The sequence below is a fragment of the Dipteris shenzhenensis genome, chromosome 5 (genome assembly GCF_047967505.1).
Source record: "Dipteris shenzhenensis isolate YYH24624 ecotype China chromosome 5, Dip_SZ_1.0, whole genome shotgun sequence".
In the NCBI taxonomy this organism is placed as follows: Eukaryota; Viridiplantae; Streptophyta; class Polypodiopsida; order Gleicheniales; family Dipteridaceae; genus Dipteris; species Dipteris shenzhenensis.
In genome coordinates, this window is record NC_141600.1 from 25,983,149 (window position 1) to 26,000,890 (window position 17,742).

Sequence of the window (17,742 nt, forward strand, 5' to 3'; positions counted from 1 at the left end):
TCTTCTTAAGATTTAATTGACCACCATTAGTATCAATCTCATAGAATACCTGATCCAGCTTGCCACAGTGCTCCCTTATTCCACTGTAGACATAGATGTCATCAATAAACACTTTACGAAATTTATCCAAGAAAGGTAATAAAATTCTCTGATAGTGCGAGGGGCCGTTGGTAACTCCAAAAGGCATTTTCCTGTAACAAAAACAGCCCCAGGAGGTAATGAAGGTAGTCTTGATTTGATCTTCCTGGGCTATGGCTATCTGGAAGTACCCTGAATATCCGTCACACAAGCTCTACATTTCATGACCCGCCACTTTATCAAGAATATCATCCAGAAAAGGCAGAGGATAGCGGTTTCTCTTTGTCACTGCATTCAAAGGCTTGTAATCGACACAGACTCTCCATTTGTCCACACCTTTTGGCACTATGACCACAGCACATCTCTCTGTTCTGGGCTTAATCTTCTTATTTTCTGAAAAACAGGTTTGGCACCTTCCTTCAGCTCAATCCTCGAGGCTTCCCTTTAAATCCACTGATCTCCTCATAAGAGGTGATAAACAAATTGGGGTATTTCTGCAACATCTTCAAATATTCTTCTTTCTCCTCAACATTGAGATCAGGATTCAATGATTGCTCAATCAACACCTGGGTTGATTCTTGAGAACATTTGGGCTGCATCAAATCCTCGATAACCTCAAACCTATCCACCTCTTCCTCACCAAACCCTACTGCCCCCACAAAATCCACCTGTGAATCCTCATCTACCAAATCCACCAATGCTATTGTTCCTTCATCACTTTCTGAAGTCATTGAGCTCTCATTCTCACTGTTGATTTCACTTCTCTCTTCCTCTTCACTTGCTGAATCTGAAACTGCAGCCCTGTTTACCATATCAAAATTCAATTTCTTCCCATTCGTATGTACAGAAAACATTCCTCTCTGCCAATTCTGAATTGCACCTACCTTCCTCAACCACGGCCTTCCAAGAATCAAAGGATAGGCTCCCAACCCCGCAGGCAATACATGACAATCCACTCGACATGAGACACTGAATGCCTCAACCTCCAGGCCAGGTACTATCCCTAAAGTCTTCACCTTGGAGTGGTTTGCGATAACTAGAGGAGCAGGATATCTTCAGTCCTAATCTCTCTACACAAGCCTGGGTAATCACACAAATCTGTGCACCCCCATCTATATAGGCCTCTCCATTAGGGATCAGCTGCAATGTGGGCTCGTAGATGATGAGCTTATGAACCAAGTTCCAGAGCAGGTGTCTTTGTATTAGGCACCGAGACAAACCCCCCACAAAAACTGACTGAACATGGATCACACAGACTCAAAGAGAGCCAAAAGACTACACAGCCCGAAACAAATAAAATTAGACCTGAACTTCCCTCCCAAACTCAGAGAACAGTTAGCCTCAGAATACTATGAACCCACAGCCCACACTCCTAAGCTTCCATCAAGGACAACAGCACGTAACTCTCCCCAAAGCTGCAGTGCCACCACCTCTCCTTCTCTATCAATACCCAGGAATCTCCCACGATCAAATCAGCATAAGATCACAACCATGTCAAAGAGGCTTCCAATTCCTTTAGGATAGCTTCTCTTCCCTCACAAAGCAGAAGACCAGTGATTGACGAACATCTACAGCAAGCATCAATCTCACGTTCTTCCATGAAGAGTGCCCAAGTCCTTTAGGACAACCATCATCGATGAAGGTCGCGTTTCATTGCCCTTAGCATGCAATTTCTTCGTCCCTGTATCTCTTGCATACGGAATTTATGGAGTCTCTGTCACTGAGGATACTCCATGCTGCATAGTAGCGCTACCACCCCCTCTTCTCTGTCTTCACAAGAACCACAGCCTCTCTTTCTTTGTTGCTCACAGCGCATGCTCTCTGTCACTCGAGATATTCTGCCCAAGCCTCCATGGTAGTAGCGACGCTTCCCCACAGAACTGAGAACCCACCGTGCTTTAAGTTTATCCGTTGCCCAAAGTCCTTTCCCCAGCCCGCATCATCTACTACAGCCAAGTCTTTACAAGACTTCAGTAAGCGTTGACTGTACCACAGAGCTCCTCATCACGGAGCACCTGGAATCCATCTATGCCAAGCATGCAGTCGAAATTCCTCATCCTATCACGTACGTAGACCTTCACACAGCCTTTCGCTTATGCACACCCTCTCTTTCATCTACCAGACTCCCCAAATCTGGTCGTCCAACCTTCTCTTCAAGGAGCCCCCCTTGCATCGTAGATCCTTCCAGCGTAAAACCGAATCAGGCTCCCAGCCGCCATCTTCACGTAGCTCCAGCTCACAGTCCAGAAGCTCCGCTGCATCCTTTCACGTAGCCACCTTGCATGTGCAAGATGCCTTCCCAATCAGTCCAGCCACCTCAACCTAATTTGCCACCTCATCAATGATATTTTACCACTCTCCCATTTAAAAAATGCAAATATCCCCCAAAGGCACATTAAATGCACATTTTGGACCTTTAGTCACACAATTCCCACACACATTAGCATGCACATTAAAGCTTGCATGCACCCCTGTACACACACATGAAAAGCCCCTTGACGTCGGCACCCAAACATGTCGAATTCCCGTAGCATGCAAGTGCACATTGACTCGGAAAAATAAAATAAAGAAACCCTTCATGACTTGATTTACATGACCCCAAAAACATTTCACTTAACCACACACTAGACACCCTTGCTCTGGAAGTCTAGTACAACCATATTGCATTTCATCATTTCCCATGAAGTCCCTGCAAAACATACTTTATTGTCTCAGAAAACTATAGATTAGTCCATCATGCTTGTGAAAGAAAAATCCACGAATGCGAAAAGCCCACACCTACCCTAGATGTGTACAACTATGTGCCTACCCATAGCTATATACAATGCTCAAAAACTTGATACAGATTTTATCCTATCACCAGCAAGAACGATCGAAGCATTTCTGAAATTTGATGCCATAAAGGACGGTAATGAACTCCCAAACCATATTTGTTAGCGGCCATAGAAAAAGATAAAAGAGTGCCATCATCCTGAAGTACATCCGCCACAAAAGAAATGCCTTTGAAAGATAGAAAATAAGAACGCCTGGTTCTTGTATAGCCAAAGGAGGGTGGAATACTTTGGACCAATAAATATTCTCAGCCCTCAAGGAATTGCCCGACAAAGAATCTCTGCCATTGCATTCCAAGTGGGATAAAATATGCTTCCAATCAAGAAGCAAACGAGAGACAAAAGGGCAGCCTCTGATCTTGCCTTGAATAGAGCCCAATAGGAAATCACACTGTGTAGGCTGCCAATGCCCAAAAGCAGAAGTATCAATATGCAACAAAAGAGAGCGGATCATGAAAGCCCAAGGCTGATCCCCATGCATAAACTGCAACATCATTTTTCCCCTGTGAGCAAGTATATGCATTTGAATATTGAGTATGTTCAAACCCCCGTGCATCTTTGGAAAGCAGAGACGATGCATAGAGAGTAATCTAAGACTTTTCTTGCCATTTTTTGAACACCAAAAAATCTCCATGATAGCAGACATAAAGGAAACCAGATCTGCCTTATTGAACATGATGAGAGGCAGATAGAATTGTATGTATGCTATCAAAATGGATTACATTCGCAAACGAACATGTAATGGCCAAGTTGCAAGCTTCCAATATTCAAGTTTCGCCCTCAACTTTGTGAGCACCCAATCAGATTGTTGAGAACGAGTGAGCCCCCAACCTAGAGGATAGCCAAGATGTCGAATCAATTGAGAAGTTGGAACAATTTCCCCAGGCCACAAAAGACTATGCCAATCTTTAGCATGCAATGGCAATAATTTTGATTTCTAAAAATTGACACAAAGACTAGCAGCCAAACCATATGTAGAAAGAGCCTGCATAATCATGAAGAGGTCGCTCTAAGTATTTTTCGGGGTAAAGAAAGAATCATCAGCATATGCTTGAGCGATCATGCTTGGCTGCCAGGAATTTCCAATCCGTGCAACATGCCACTGTCCAAGAGGTGGTCCATATATTGAAGCATAGGATGAGTGGCTATGGCAGAAAGTAAAGCACTGAGGGGACATCCTCGTCGAACAGAACAACCAAGAGTCTAGGTTGTAGAAATATCCCCTAAAAGTATGCAAGCAGCTTTACTATCTTGATATAGCCAATTGATAACTTGCTGCATTTTTGTGCCAAATCCCAAGGCCTGCATAGTGGATGAAATAAAGTCCCACTTAACAGTATCAAAAGCTTTGGCAATATCAACTTGCAAAAGCAAAACATCCTGCTACATATATTTGGCATATTCAATTCCAACATAAGCATTAGCAATGTTATCTGTGATATGCCTACGAGGAACAAAACCATATTGCGCAGGATACAACCCATCATGTAAATAACCTTTTAGCCAATCAACAATCATTTTGGTAGTAACTTTGTAAATGACTGGCATAAGCGTGATAGGTCTCCAATCAGCCAAAGATTCATAAATTTGCTTTTTTGGAAGAAGTTTAACAAGACCACTCTTCCATGTGTCTGGCATTTTTTGATTTTGCCAAGCAGAGTTCACCATATGCAGCAATGTATGCTTCAAAAGAGGCCAATATTCTAGAAAAAACTCAACTGTAAGACCAGCCCATCCTAGAGATTTCCATCTACCACAGGATTTGATTGCATCTGACAATTCCCTCTTAGTAAAGGGTTCCTCCAATTCCAAAGCTTGAGTAGTGGAAACAATAAGAGAAACATGTTGTAAAAGTAAGTTTCATGCAGACAAAACCTGCTGTGAGGGAGGATCTGCAGAACCAAACTGCTGAGAGAAATGATGTACACAAACAGAAGCAAGTTGTGACCTTGATGTAGTCCATGAACCATCAGGCAGAAGCACCTGCAAATGTTTGTTTTTAATCTCTTCTGATGCAAGCTTTTAAAAATTTGTTTGGAAGAGCATCCTTTATCTGTAAAAGCTCTTTGTCTTGCTCTAGTCTCCCATTTAGCCAGTTTCCTGTGATCATTGATTTGAAGACAATGTCTAACCTGGCATAGTGTTGTTTGCTCATGCAAGGACAATGGACGAAGATGACTGAGTTCAGTGAGGTCTTGACAAGTCAATTTGGCCTGAGAAACACTTTCCCTCAGTGTCTTCATGTAAGACTTGCCATAACCTCTAATTACAACTTGCATTTTTTGGAAACAAAAGAAAGAAACATCCGCCTAAGGAGTGGACAGCAAAGCAGCAACCTCTTCTTTAGGGAAGAGGGTTCTGCTAGCTGCCACTGCAACCCATGTGATCCCAATTTCTGAATTGACCTCTAGAGAGTTTCCACTAGAAGATGCACCATTCCAAGTGCGAGGGGGTGGAGGTTGTCGAACAGAAATAACTTTTCTTAGACTTTGCCATCCATCAGTTGGAGGTTTCGGTCCTTTTGCTGAGGGTTGAATAGCAGGAAGCAAAGGGGAAGAAGCAGTCCCATTTGAAACCACTGGAGCTTTGCCTTTATCCTGATTCACAAAAAACTGTCTATTACCTCTATTTTTATTCCCAAGGCTGTCTAAGGAACTCTCACTATGGATGGCAAGTACTCTCACTGGAGCCACTGTCACTCGAGATAATCTCTTCCATCCTCAGCCGGCTGACAGATGTGGTCCCTTAGAAAACATATAAAAGGTTCAACACCTTGATGTCTATGGGGATCCCCCATGTCTCTCATATAGACCGTTATGCTAGGTAGGTGTGCCCTCCTGCAGAGACACTGCGGTATACTTCTCTTGATATACACCCCTTGCCATAGCGAGAGACAACCCGACAGATAGAGATACAAGAAGCTCATAGGAGAGCCACCATGGCACCTGGCCATGTATTTGATTTTGAGTTCGAGGATTAGTTTTGAGTTTTGAGTTTAGCAAGCACTTAGTAAGGGCCGTAGCAACCCCTTTGCGTCAGCCCACAGTGGCTTGTATGAGTTACCCTTGGATGGTACTTTGCCTATAGGCCCATGAGGCCTTCCGAAGATGGTACTATATCTTTCTTTCTTTCTTTCTACTCGTTGTTCTCATCTCAAACATCAGCCTTGGGAGTGGATTCCCGGCTTAGTGGCTACCCCTTAGCTCTTATTATATTTAGTTTCTTCAGTCGCAAACTCTTTAGGATTTTGAAGACTTTAATAAACTGTGTTTTGAGTTTAGCAAGCACTTAGTAAGGGCTGTAGCACCCCCTTTGCGTCAGCCCACAATGGCTTGTATGAGTTACCCTTGGATGGTACTTTGTCTCATAGGTCCATGAGGCCTTCCGAAGACGGTACTATATCTTTATTTCTTTCTTTTTACTCACTCTTCTCGTCTCAAACATCAGCCTTGGGAGTGGATTCCTAGCTTAGTGGCTACCCCTTAGCTCTTATTATATTTAGTTTCTTCAGTCGCAAACTCTTTAGGTAAAGACTTTAATAAACTGTGTGTGTCTCTCTCTCCCCCACCCCTACCCCCCCCTTCTAGGACTCTTCAATGACTAGGTTATCCCTACCTTACGATGCTGATGAGAGTCTAAGTGTAAGGGAATTTGGTGCAAACTACTTCATTAAATAGCTTTACTAAGATCGGAGCTAGAGTACTGACCATATGCAACGTACTTAGTGCATAGTTCTCGTGATCTTTGGCTCGAGCATTTCATAACTTGAAGACTGGGTCTTGTATACCACCAGTGGTAAAAAGGGAACAAGATGTAGGGAAAGGTAGCTATGAGTAGGGAAGGGTAGCTATGAGTAGGGAAGGGCAGCTATGAGAAGTCTAGCGTCGGACGATAATGGATCTCAGAAAGTGTGTGTATGTCTATGTGTGTATACGAGTGCCAGATGAATGGGTCAGTAGGGGAGGATAGGGACCTCCGCTTGAGAAACTTCTATCAAAGTCATTAAAGTTACTACTAAATTGAATGTTTAGTAATTCCTCCTCATTGTGATGGATGAAATCCCTCTTCCTCCAATGGACTATACAGTAATATTCTCGTTTGGTCTTCACCTATGCTTGGTCTCAAATCTGAGTTGACGACGCAATGCCTTGCACTAATCATCTTACCAACTGTTGCATGGGACCAATCCAATGGGTGGCAAGGGGGAGAGAGGTGTGCAGCATAGATAGAAGCTATCTTGTGTTCAATTTGGATCTCTTGATAGGTGATGTATGTGTGAGGGGATGTGCTCGGTATATGGTGTGGGATGCAAAAGTTAAAGAACAAGCAGATGTGGTCGGCTTCGGGGGGTGGCTGCTATATTGAGAAAAAAAGAAAGAAAGAAGGCCACTATATTGAGAAAAAAAGAAAGAAAGAAAGTCTATTAACGTCCACTGGAGACCAAAAGGTCTATGGGACAGCAAGAAACCCTCTAGTACATCTGCTCTAGGGAGGGCACATGGCAGCTCCCAAGGAGTGCAAAAGTAACCCACATTATTTTAGAGTACCTACATAATAGTCTGAAAGAGTAAACAGCCATACATCGGTTTAAGACTGAGAGTATTTTGGTTTTGATTTAAACTGTCTAATTACGGCTACGCCTTCATGGTAAACTGCCCATTTTTCATCCTTTCTAACAGCCTTGACTTTAGCTAATTCAGTTGCCTTATTCTTGATTTGAGCCTGTGTAAGCTCCTCTGCTACCCTTCTTTGGTACCCTTCAACTTGTAAGATTGTCAAAGAAGCTTGATCCGCATATCTTTTGACTTTAGTGTAAGTATTGCATGACCTTTATAGTGCATAATAGAAGTTGGCCCGGAGTCCTAATCATCCTGCTCATCACCATCTGGGCAAGCAAGCTTTGATCTTTGTCAATATGTCACTATATATGTGTCCTCTTTGTACCAATCTTCTGGGAGTCTCCCTATTCTAATCTTCAGCGCATTATCACTTCTAGCTTCGTGTTCTTTAATCGCTGCTTGAATATCATACTTACTTGCTTTGGTGTCCACTTCCCTTATCACTTCCTTCTTAGCAGTTTGTACTTCAATGTGAACAAGATCTTTGACTGTAGAGACTAGCTGCGGGGTAGGGGGGGAATCCTTACAAGATTTAACAGCCTCATCAATTACTGCCTGCTTACCAAGCCCTTCCAGAATGTGAAGTAAAGCTTTTACTTTCGCCAGTTCCAATTGTAGCTCTCTCACCACCTGCTGCAGATAAAAAATCTGATCATGTTGCCCAAGGATGGGTCGTTTTGAGCCTTCTTGTTGGTAATTCCGTGCATAAGGAGAGGGTGCCATGGCTGCAACTGTAGAGTACCGAGTCCTAATGGAGGTTGAAGGAGTTGAGGGATTATTGGAGAAGAGGGTAGGCCAGTCCATAATTGGTTGTCTGTAGCTAAACCTAACCCTCGGGGTTGGGTTGGGGGTTTAGCCCAACTCGGGGTCAAGGTTAGTGTGTTTGCTACTGGCTAAGGTAACTGTTGGCTGGCAATAGAAACGCCCTCTAATCTCATAGTAAATAGGGCACCTGAAGATGAAGTGCTCCTCCGTCTCAACCTCCTGCATGTCACATAAGGAGCATATGCGCCTCTCCCTAGGTATGCCCTCTGCTCTACCGCTCTCAATACGAAGTCTATGTGAAGAGACCCCGATCTGCCCAATAGAGATCCTCAATGAGTGGGGTAGCTGGATCTGCATATATCCTGGTGGGTCGATGAAACCCTCCTATGTAATGTGCAAGCAGTGATCTCTGTAGAAGCTGAGCTTCACTGGAAGCTTGCTCGGTCCCAACCAGGTCCGGAATGTATGTAGCTGCGAGGGAGGGGCTGAGAGGATAGAGTCTGAGAAGGGGAGAGGTAGGGGCTGAAGGGAGAAGCTGAGAGGGGCTGAAGGGAGAGGCTGAGAGGGGAGAGGGCTGAGATAGAGAGAGAGAGAGAGAGAGAGAGCTTATGCAGCAAGACAAAAGAGAGTTCAAGGGAACCTGTGGCTGGAAGGTTAGTTATCCGGAAAAAACCCACATAGTGAGTATATGTTTTGTTTTGTTTTGAGAGCTGGCTTTGCTATGTTTACACCCACCAAGCATCTCATGGAAAACTCTTTCCCCCCACCTTATTTATTCGGTGCCACATCAATTATACAGTTTAGTTACAAAGCTTGAAGCAATAGCAAAAACTAGCTGTACAAATGTTCTCTCCCATTGAATTGTGTGGTAGAATTTGGATTCTAAGCAGGTTACTTGAATCAGCTTGACAGTACAAAGTATGGCACCAAGAAGAACCTTAAATGGCATTTGTATACATTGCATTGTTTCCAGCTAGTTGCAGCCCTGAAAGGCTAAACTGCAGGCCATAAAATTTTCATATGAAATTGAGCTGATACCTCACACTGCCATGCCTACTTGAACTACTATCCTCTTCCTCTGTAAAGATAACTGTGTGGTACCCACAATCACCTCTCAAGATGTCCTGATGCAATGCACCACAAGAATATTACTGGAGGCGTCTAAATCTTGGTTGGACATTACAAACAACCTCTATGGCACATAGGACAGAAAAGGTAGATCTTCAGTCATCAAGGGTAGAGCATGTAGATATCTCAAGGTGTGGAATAGGGATTCTCCAAAGTAGCATTACAAAATACCCTGTCAGTTGTATGTGGATATTCGGCAAGCAAAGCATAAATTAAAGTCTGATTGATACCCAGCAATCTCTCTCTTTCCTTCCAAATTCTCTCGTACTGCAAGGTCAACAATTCAGTCAATTCCATTTCTAAGCAAAATTGTCCCGCTTTTAGAATTTCATCTTTTTCTTTTTGTTCCCCCATCTACAGTACCAATGTAAGAGAACATGCCTTGCAGAATTAACACAGTCTGCTGTGTGAGAAAGACATGATAATTTTACAAAATGAGGAGACGCAAAATTTTCCCCTCCTTTTAGAATTTCAGCTTTTCCTTTTGGTTCCCCCATCTACAGCTACCAATGCAAGAGGAGAAGAATCAACAACAGTCTTCTGAATAAGAAAGACAATATAATTCTACAAAATATTGTAACTCCTTGTACAGCATTATGCCACCAATTGATGTCAAAATTAACAAAACTTATGCAATCTACATCAGACAATACAACAGAGAAAAGTGGAAGAGGAGCACAAAAGCACCAGCATGGGGTTCCAACAAAAGTATTCCTTGATCGTTGCCTGTCACCAGTATCAAACATGCATGCAGAGACACCAAAATCTCCCAACTTTACCGCACCATTGCCATCGACAAGAATATTTCCTGCCTGAACCAGAAAAACACAGACACACAATCGCTAAGAGAGTTCAACAGTTTGAGATTGTACCACCATACTTCTTTCATCAACCCTTGTTTGTCTATGTGGAGATCAAGTAGTTCTGACCAATGCATCAAATAAAAGAGCTAAAAGAAGATTTCCATACATTGAACCACCCTAAAGATACAGTTTTGATCTAAACATACGTGTCAAGTTTCCGCATTCCATTTCTGCCATATTAAATTATTATTTTTGGAGACAGCTGAGTGATAAATCAGTGTTTTGGAGATTTGGAGGTCGCAGCCCTAGACAAGCTCAAAAACTTGAGCATTTGGAGCAACAAAGAATAAGACTTAATTAAGAGCACATTACACTAAGGTACAAAATCGCATTGAAAAATCTGCTTAAAGTCAAAGAAATTTAAGATGTGTCACATCCAAACAAAGCATGCTTTTCGATGAATGGTTGTGGAATTTGTTGTAACCAATATGCTTGATCGCTCACCTTGGTTTGATATTAAGTCTTATATAGGAAACTAATGTGAGAATATATGTACACAAAAACATAATCAAAAATAGAAAACAAAAACACCTTTGTAAGGTAAGCAAAGCTTATGCATTCATCAATAAAAATTCTGTTAGGGTTTTCGGAAACTTTCTAGCAAACCCATCACTTTGTAAAAGCCAAAGGGAGGAAGAGATAGAAAGAAAGAAAACAAGATATATTTATGTCTTCACGATGCCTCACAAGCCTATGAGCCAGAGTTAACCAAAAGAGTAACACATACAAGCCATTGTGGGGTGAGGCAAAGGGCTCGCTAGGGCCATTGCTGAATGCAACCCTAAGAATATAAAAAGCTCAAAACTCAAAGCTAGTACCAAAACTAGGTGCAATGGCAGCCCTCCACTGGGATGCGAAGATATGTGCTTGTTGTCGAGTCATCTCTCGATGTGGCGGGGGGCGTGGTCTCAATGATCTCTAGATCCGGTGAGCCATGTCGAGAGTGACACCTCGACTCTAATGGTCCCCTCTAAGGAGAGTTGAGAGGCTGGACCTCCATCATGCATGCTCTGGTCAGCCTCTGCATCGTATCTGGTCACCGTGTCACTAGTTTTGCAGCTCTACATCGACTCTTCCCACTGATCAACTCTGCCCTCATGTCAGCTAGCTCCTCCTCCTCCGGTCCACTATGTCCTAGGGCTCACTCAAACGCATAGAAATCTGTGACATGTCGCTGTGCTCGATCTATCCTTGTCTCCTGTGGCACTGTCATCTCCCGTTGACTAACCTGTCTAGGTAGGGTCTCTCTGTGTCACCGCATCTCAATCTGGTACAGCTCACGCAGAGTTGTCATGGAACAAGAGAGAGGCGTGGTGTTGTCCACAAATCCCATAATAGACTAGGCAAGTGCATAGGACATGCTCCTCTATCTCCACCTCCTCTAGTGGGAATAACATCCAAATCCATTGCTCCCTAGGTATGCATGCGGCTGTCCTTGCATCGATCCTCAACTGATGTGACGAGATCAGCATCTGTCCAATGGCAATCCTCAGTGCATGTGAGACTCGTCTATCCTCCAAGTACTGGGATCTGATAATCACCTCATCATCTAATACTCTCAAGAAGTGGTCGCAATTCGAATTGAATCTTAGTAAAACTCCTGGTCCCCCCCCCCTCCATGACGTGTAGAGCTCGAGTAGATCCAAGCGTTATGATACGGTTGACCTTATCTGGTGGGAGCAGGGGGAATGGGGCATCCAAGCTGTACTGGAAGGAGCAAGCCGGTTAATCTGAATACGTTGACTAGAAAACCTTCTAGATATATGTGTATACTTGGCCATGCGAACCCCTCTCTTGGTTGGTCATGTGGATGACTCTAGAGCTAGCCTCGGTAGTCTCCAACTAGGCAAAGCCCAAACCCTTTGAAGATATGTTACCGTCTGAGAGAGAAGAAGAAGAAGAAGAAGAATATATTATCGTCCTCTGAAGACCAAAACCGGCCTATGGGACCTGAGCAATACAATATCACAAGTACATGAAAGCTCCTCCCGAAGATGGGAGGGTGGAAAGAGAAACCACCTTCTAGGATTCAGGTGGATTCCTATGCTTGAAGAGCTTATACACAAATGTTCCTAAAGCTGAAGGTGACCCTTTATGCAGCAAATCAGCCAGTTTGTTATGTCCCTCAAGGAGGTGATTGAACTCTTCCCTAATGTGTGCATAGTGAGGGCATATCATTACCATGTGTTCTTCTGTTTCAACCATACCTTGATCACATAGTTGGCATATTCTACTCTCCCTTGGCATCTTTTTCCATCCCCCTGTTTCTATTTGCAGCTGGTGTGATCGGGTGCGAAGTGAGGCTAAAGCCCTCCGTTTATGTACTGCTATAGGTGTACATATGTACTTCTGCGTTGTTGTCTCCCTTCCTGTATAAATTGACCAATATTCGGGGTCTATTATAAGTCTTTGAAAAACTGAAGGGTCTATGAGACTGAAAAATCCTAATAGAATGAGCTGAATGGGTAGAGCCTCTAAGCAATCATCAACACCAAAGACAAATCAAATGCATCATAGAAACACTCATACATCAAAATGTCTGAGCCCATGGAGAGGACGGAAGTTGTGGTGTGGCCTCATTATAATGATCCTCTGGAGGCTAGCGGAGGGGTCAAGCCCAAGAGGGAGCCTGGTGATATACAAGGCTGGAACGGCGGCATAAAATCTATGACAGAGAATTGGCAGTGTAGGTTTGCGGTATCTTTGATGTGTAGACAAGCCGGTCATCCCCGTCACTTCTGCCTTTGGTCTAATGAACATGGAGAGAAGCTCCCCAAGCCTACTTTGTGCATCAATCCGCACTGGTGAGTTTGTCATCTCTCACTATGGACCTCATCTCCCTACGACCTAATGGTCCATGCTATCCGGCTAGAAAGACACAGTGATAGCCATTTGGTTATTCTTCCTGTTGTACACGGACGGTTCACAAGATAAAGCAATGCTTAATGGTCGGTGTAGAAGACAAAGTCATTTGCCAATAGATAGTGTCGAAATTTCTTAGCACTATATATCATTGCTAGGACTTCTCTTTCTGTGGTGGTATAATTGATCTTTGCATCATTGAGTTGTCGACTGGCAAAGTAGAATGGGTAGTCTTTCTTATGTCCACCAGGTTGGCAAAGCACACTCCCAATTGCATACTTGGAGCCATCAGTATATGAACATGAAAATCAATATCCCAATTGGGAGATATAAGGATGGGTGCTAGGATTAGGCGCCACTTTAAAAGCTCAAAGGCTTGGTCGCACTCTTCTGTCCATAAGAATTCCACTAATAATTTGTAAAGTGGTCTGGCTATCACGGCATACCCCAAGATAAATCTTCTATAATAGCCAGCATGTCCCATAAAGACATGTACGCCTTGGGAATTTGTAGGAGGAGGCCATTCCATAATGATTTTGATTTTGTCCATGTCAGTTGCAATTCCATGTTGAGAAACGATGTGTCCCAAAACAACTTCGTGAGTGACCATGAAGCATGGTTGTATACCCTGATCTCGCCTATGTGTCATTAGAAAATGCTCTCTGTGTCGGATGCCCTCATGAATGAAAGTCACTAGGCATCTCTGATCTGGGTAAGACAAGAAACTAGAGAGGGTTCTAAAACCATCCCTGACGAGACAATGGTGACGACTCATAGTACACATGGCATCTAAAAGCGAAAGGCTTCTACAATTGGATCTCCTACCAATCAAAGAGAGTACAAATGCAACCCTCTCTAGGTATGCCCTTAACCCCCCCACCCGCTCTCAATGCATAATCGATGCGATAAGACACTAAACTGCCCAATCAATATCCTCAAGGAATGGGGGAGGTGGATCCATGTATTGCCAGGTGGGTCAATGAAGCCTTTCTCTAAAATCTGCAAGCAGTGTAGAAGCTGAGCTTCACAAGAAGCTTATTGGGTGCCAATCACGTCCCGAGGACCGAATATGTATAGCTGTAAGAGATCCTCCCAGATTACGTGGTTGACCTTGTGATACATGAGCAGAATAGAAGGGGCCGCAATGCTATATTGAAAGGGGGTTAATCTATCCACGTGGAGCCTAGACTCTCAAACCATCTACATGTAGGTGCATAATACCAACATCTCTAATTGCCCTTCACTGCTAAATTGATGACCAGAGTTTCATCTTTTCTTTATTTGGGTTCACTATTGGGCACTCTGGACTTTATGGACAAACAGGAACTGTAAAGTCTTTGGTGGGATCTCTTTTTGGAGTTCTTAAGATCACTTGTGTAAATTGTTTTTATATTCTACCTATGACTAAAGAAACTAGAAAAGAGACTATGTAGTTGCGGCGCCAAAGAGGAAGAAAATACAACAATTGACATGCCACACTGCCAACTAACTTCCAAAGAATGAATAGACTCCTTGTCTACAAATTTTTTTACAAAAAAAAGTCGTGTGTGTCATTTCTAAGACAAACAATACACTAGAGGAGGGGCAAAGGAAAGGCAATGTAGATCAAACAATAACCACAACCTTCTTGTCCTTTCTACAAAAACAAAGAGAAATCAAGAGGAATTGCAACCTGGGTTCTCAAGAATAATTTTGATAACCTAGCAATATTAACATGAAGAAATGATTGCAAACCTTTACGTCTCGATGGATATGGCCATGATGATGAAGATATTCCAAGGCCTTCAAAGTCTCCTTTAAAAAAGAGGCAATGATGGGTTCTTCAAAACCATCAGGATATGCAGCTTTCATAATGTGCAAGCATGAACCCCCAGCCATGTAGGGCATCACTACCCACAAGGTATGATCCACTACAAAAGAGCAACAAGCTTTAACCACATTTGGATGGTCGATCAAACTCATAGTCTGTGCTTCCCTACGTATGTCATCCTGGAAAGAAATCAGACACATCAGGGTTGTTGATTTGTATTTCATTCTAAAAAACCAATGCAAAAAAATAAATTAAATTATAGGAAAAACATGCACACGGATATAAGCATCTAGACATGCTCACATTACATGTATGTCTTATGCTTGTGAGCATATACATCTATCAAAACACTTATATTAATGTATGTGGACAAAATGCTCAGTCCGCACATTATGTAATTACACCCACCTGAATACAATGGTGCTAATGGCACTGAATTCACTCTGAACACATCACTTGTCTCTTTATAGATCACATCAAGAATGTAGCTGGCATTGAGGCTATGCACAATTGATTTCAAGTCAATTTTGGCTACTTAAAATATAAAGCTTAAAAGCCTCACATATATTTGTAATCCAGAAAATATGGTACCCTCGTTAATATGGCCACACTCGGCCTTGTAGCCTAGCTTCAGCCACAGGAAGATCAACATTTTCATTTTCCTTCAATTCCATCAATATATATCTCGTGTGCACTGTGAAGGTTACTCCAGTTTACCTTGGCCATCATACACCCAAACAAAAAAGGCTTTTTTCAAACCTCCATACACATAGCAATCAGCATGCCCAATGACAATCGAACTATGCCCCCAACTGATTCTTTATTCTTGAACCCCTTGGTATCAACTACATGAGTAAGCACGCCATTGAATCAGCCCAACTAGAAGACAAGCACCACATAGAACAAACAAGCATGAACTGAGGTTTCAGTTTCTATATACTGCACATTCTGGCCATAGCACGGGACACGTTAAGTAAAGATTCCTTCTCACATTGAAAGGGTCCCCAAAACTTGTCCCAAAAGCATTTGTAATGCATGTGTGGAGCAATGTCATACTGATGTAGAAGAAGTCAAGTAGGCCTCTCTTGAGCACTTTCAACAACATGCTGACTAGAGTAGCCACATGAGATTTTGAGCTCCTTTAGGCTTTTCAGCATTACCGGATCATCCTCCCACTCCAATTATTTATATGCCTTTGTAAGACTACAATATATCCAATCATACAAACTTAAAAAATGTGTTGTTCTAAAGTCCAATATTCTACAAGAAAATAAAAGAGAAGAAAATAGAGGTAATAATTTATTTTGAAAAACACAAGGGAGACATGCGTAGCAAGCAAAGCAACACTTATGTCATCACCAGTGCCCAAGCATAAGCAGCTATACTAGGTTTCTGAAGACCCAGGGAGTCTCTTGGGCAAACCTAGTGCTTACTAAAATATGCCAAATAAACAAAAGAGAAAGAAAACAAGAAATAAAGAAGAAAGGAAGCATGTGAGCAAGAATGAGACCATTGTGCCTGCGTTGGCCAAACGAACAAATAAGGCTTCTTAGAAGCCTACAGAGTTCCGCCTCTCTCTAAGGGTCTCTACTGCAAACCGTAAAGATAAACTGCTCCCCAATGCTCCTCTTTGCCACCGGCAACTCTGCAAAGGACGTGTCTCCCTACTTGTCTTCCGCGTGCTCCAGGTTGTTGAAGTCCCCTTCAACCGATCCAAGAGTCTACATCTTGAAGACACTTCATTAAATGTCTCCAGAAAGCTGGGTGCTGCTGCCTACATGCCGGAGCATAGACATTCAGTATGCCTATCTTGGAATTCCCAGCGGTGATCCTCATCCACACTACCCTACTAGTGATCACCTCTCCCTAGCCAAAAACAATAGCTATCGCTACCTATGAAGACGAGATGCAAACTCCCCCAGTTCTGCCTACTGCGGGAGACCACACCTCTTGGTCTCTCCCTGGCAAAAGATGGTGGCACCTTCTGATGTCTGATGTTGAAAGCATATGCTCGGATCATAAGCAAATCCACCGATCTCCCAACCACTGCTCTCTGAAGCTCCTAAAGGATCAAGTACTATGGTTGCTGAAGTGTAGGGTCATGGAGTTCGTGCACGTTCCAACTTACTAGTGTCTAGCTCATAGAGAAGAGGCTTAAGGGAACAAAGCTCTGCTGTCCGAAGGAGCATGCATGGCTGTATCTGATTTCTAAGATTTCGAAGGGGGTTTAGATGGGGAGTAGTCCGCATCCGTCCGCCACCGAATCAAGGGCATAACAAGTTCCACGCCAATCTTGAGGGCCCACTGCACCATGAAGGACACCTCAATCCCCAATTTGGCTACACATTGGTGTAGCGATCAATGTGTGACATGTGAGTAATGTATCTGCCATCCAGGGCGTATGACGCCTCTAGCATAACCTATGCCAAGTCTCTCAAGGGGGAAACCTAGGTAGAAAGTTTTTGAGTTGCCACGGTTGAGCCCAATATCCACCCCCTGCAGGCCCATCCACTCCTCCATCATGCTGCAAATCTGATCTTGCATCCTCCAATCGAACAAAGCAAGGGTCCACCTTTCTTTTCCAGTTGCACTGAAATTGAACCCTCAAAAACCTCATCGCCAAGCAACGCACACCCGCCAGGCCAACAAGTCCAGACAAGATGTCCACTATAAAGAGGGTCAAGGGGTGTATTTAAGAATCATCAAGCAAAGATTGAAGGAGGCTGGGCAAGCGATGCCCTAAGCTGTCTTTTAGGCAATTTGGACCATTCCCCATTTTCAAAAAG

General features: G+C 43.2%; 1 protein-coding gene across 2 annotated transcripts in view; it reads right to left on the reverse strand.

Annotated features, from left to right (window-relative positions):
- Positions 1-17,742, reverse strand: part of LOC147901799 (uncharacterized) — a 91,656-nt gene that overhangs the window by 63,713 nt on the left and 10,201 nt on the right. For both annotated transcript variants that reach the window (XM_087374509.1, XM_087374508.1), the window contains exons 2-3: positions 14,881-15,135; positions 10,109-10,233 (exon numbers count right to left, since the gene is read on the reverse strand). In XM_087374509.1, coding sequence (XP_087230635.1) covers positions 10,109-10,233; positions 14,881-15,135 — 380 coding nt within the window. The remainder of the gene's footprint in view (positions 1-10,108; positions 10,234-14,880; positions 15,136-17,742) is intronic.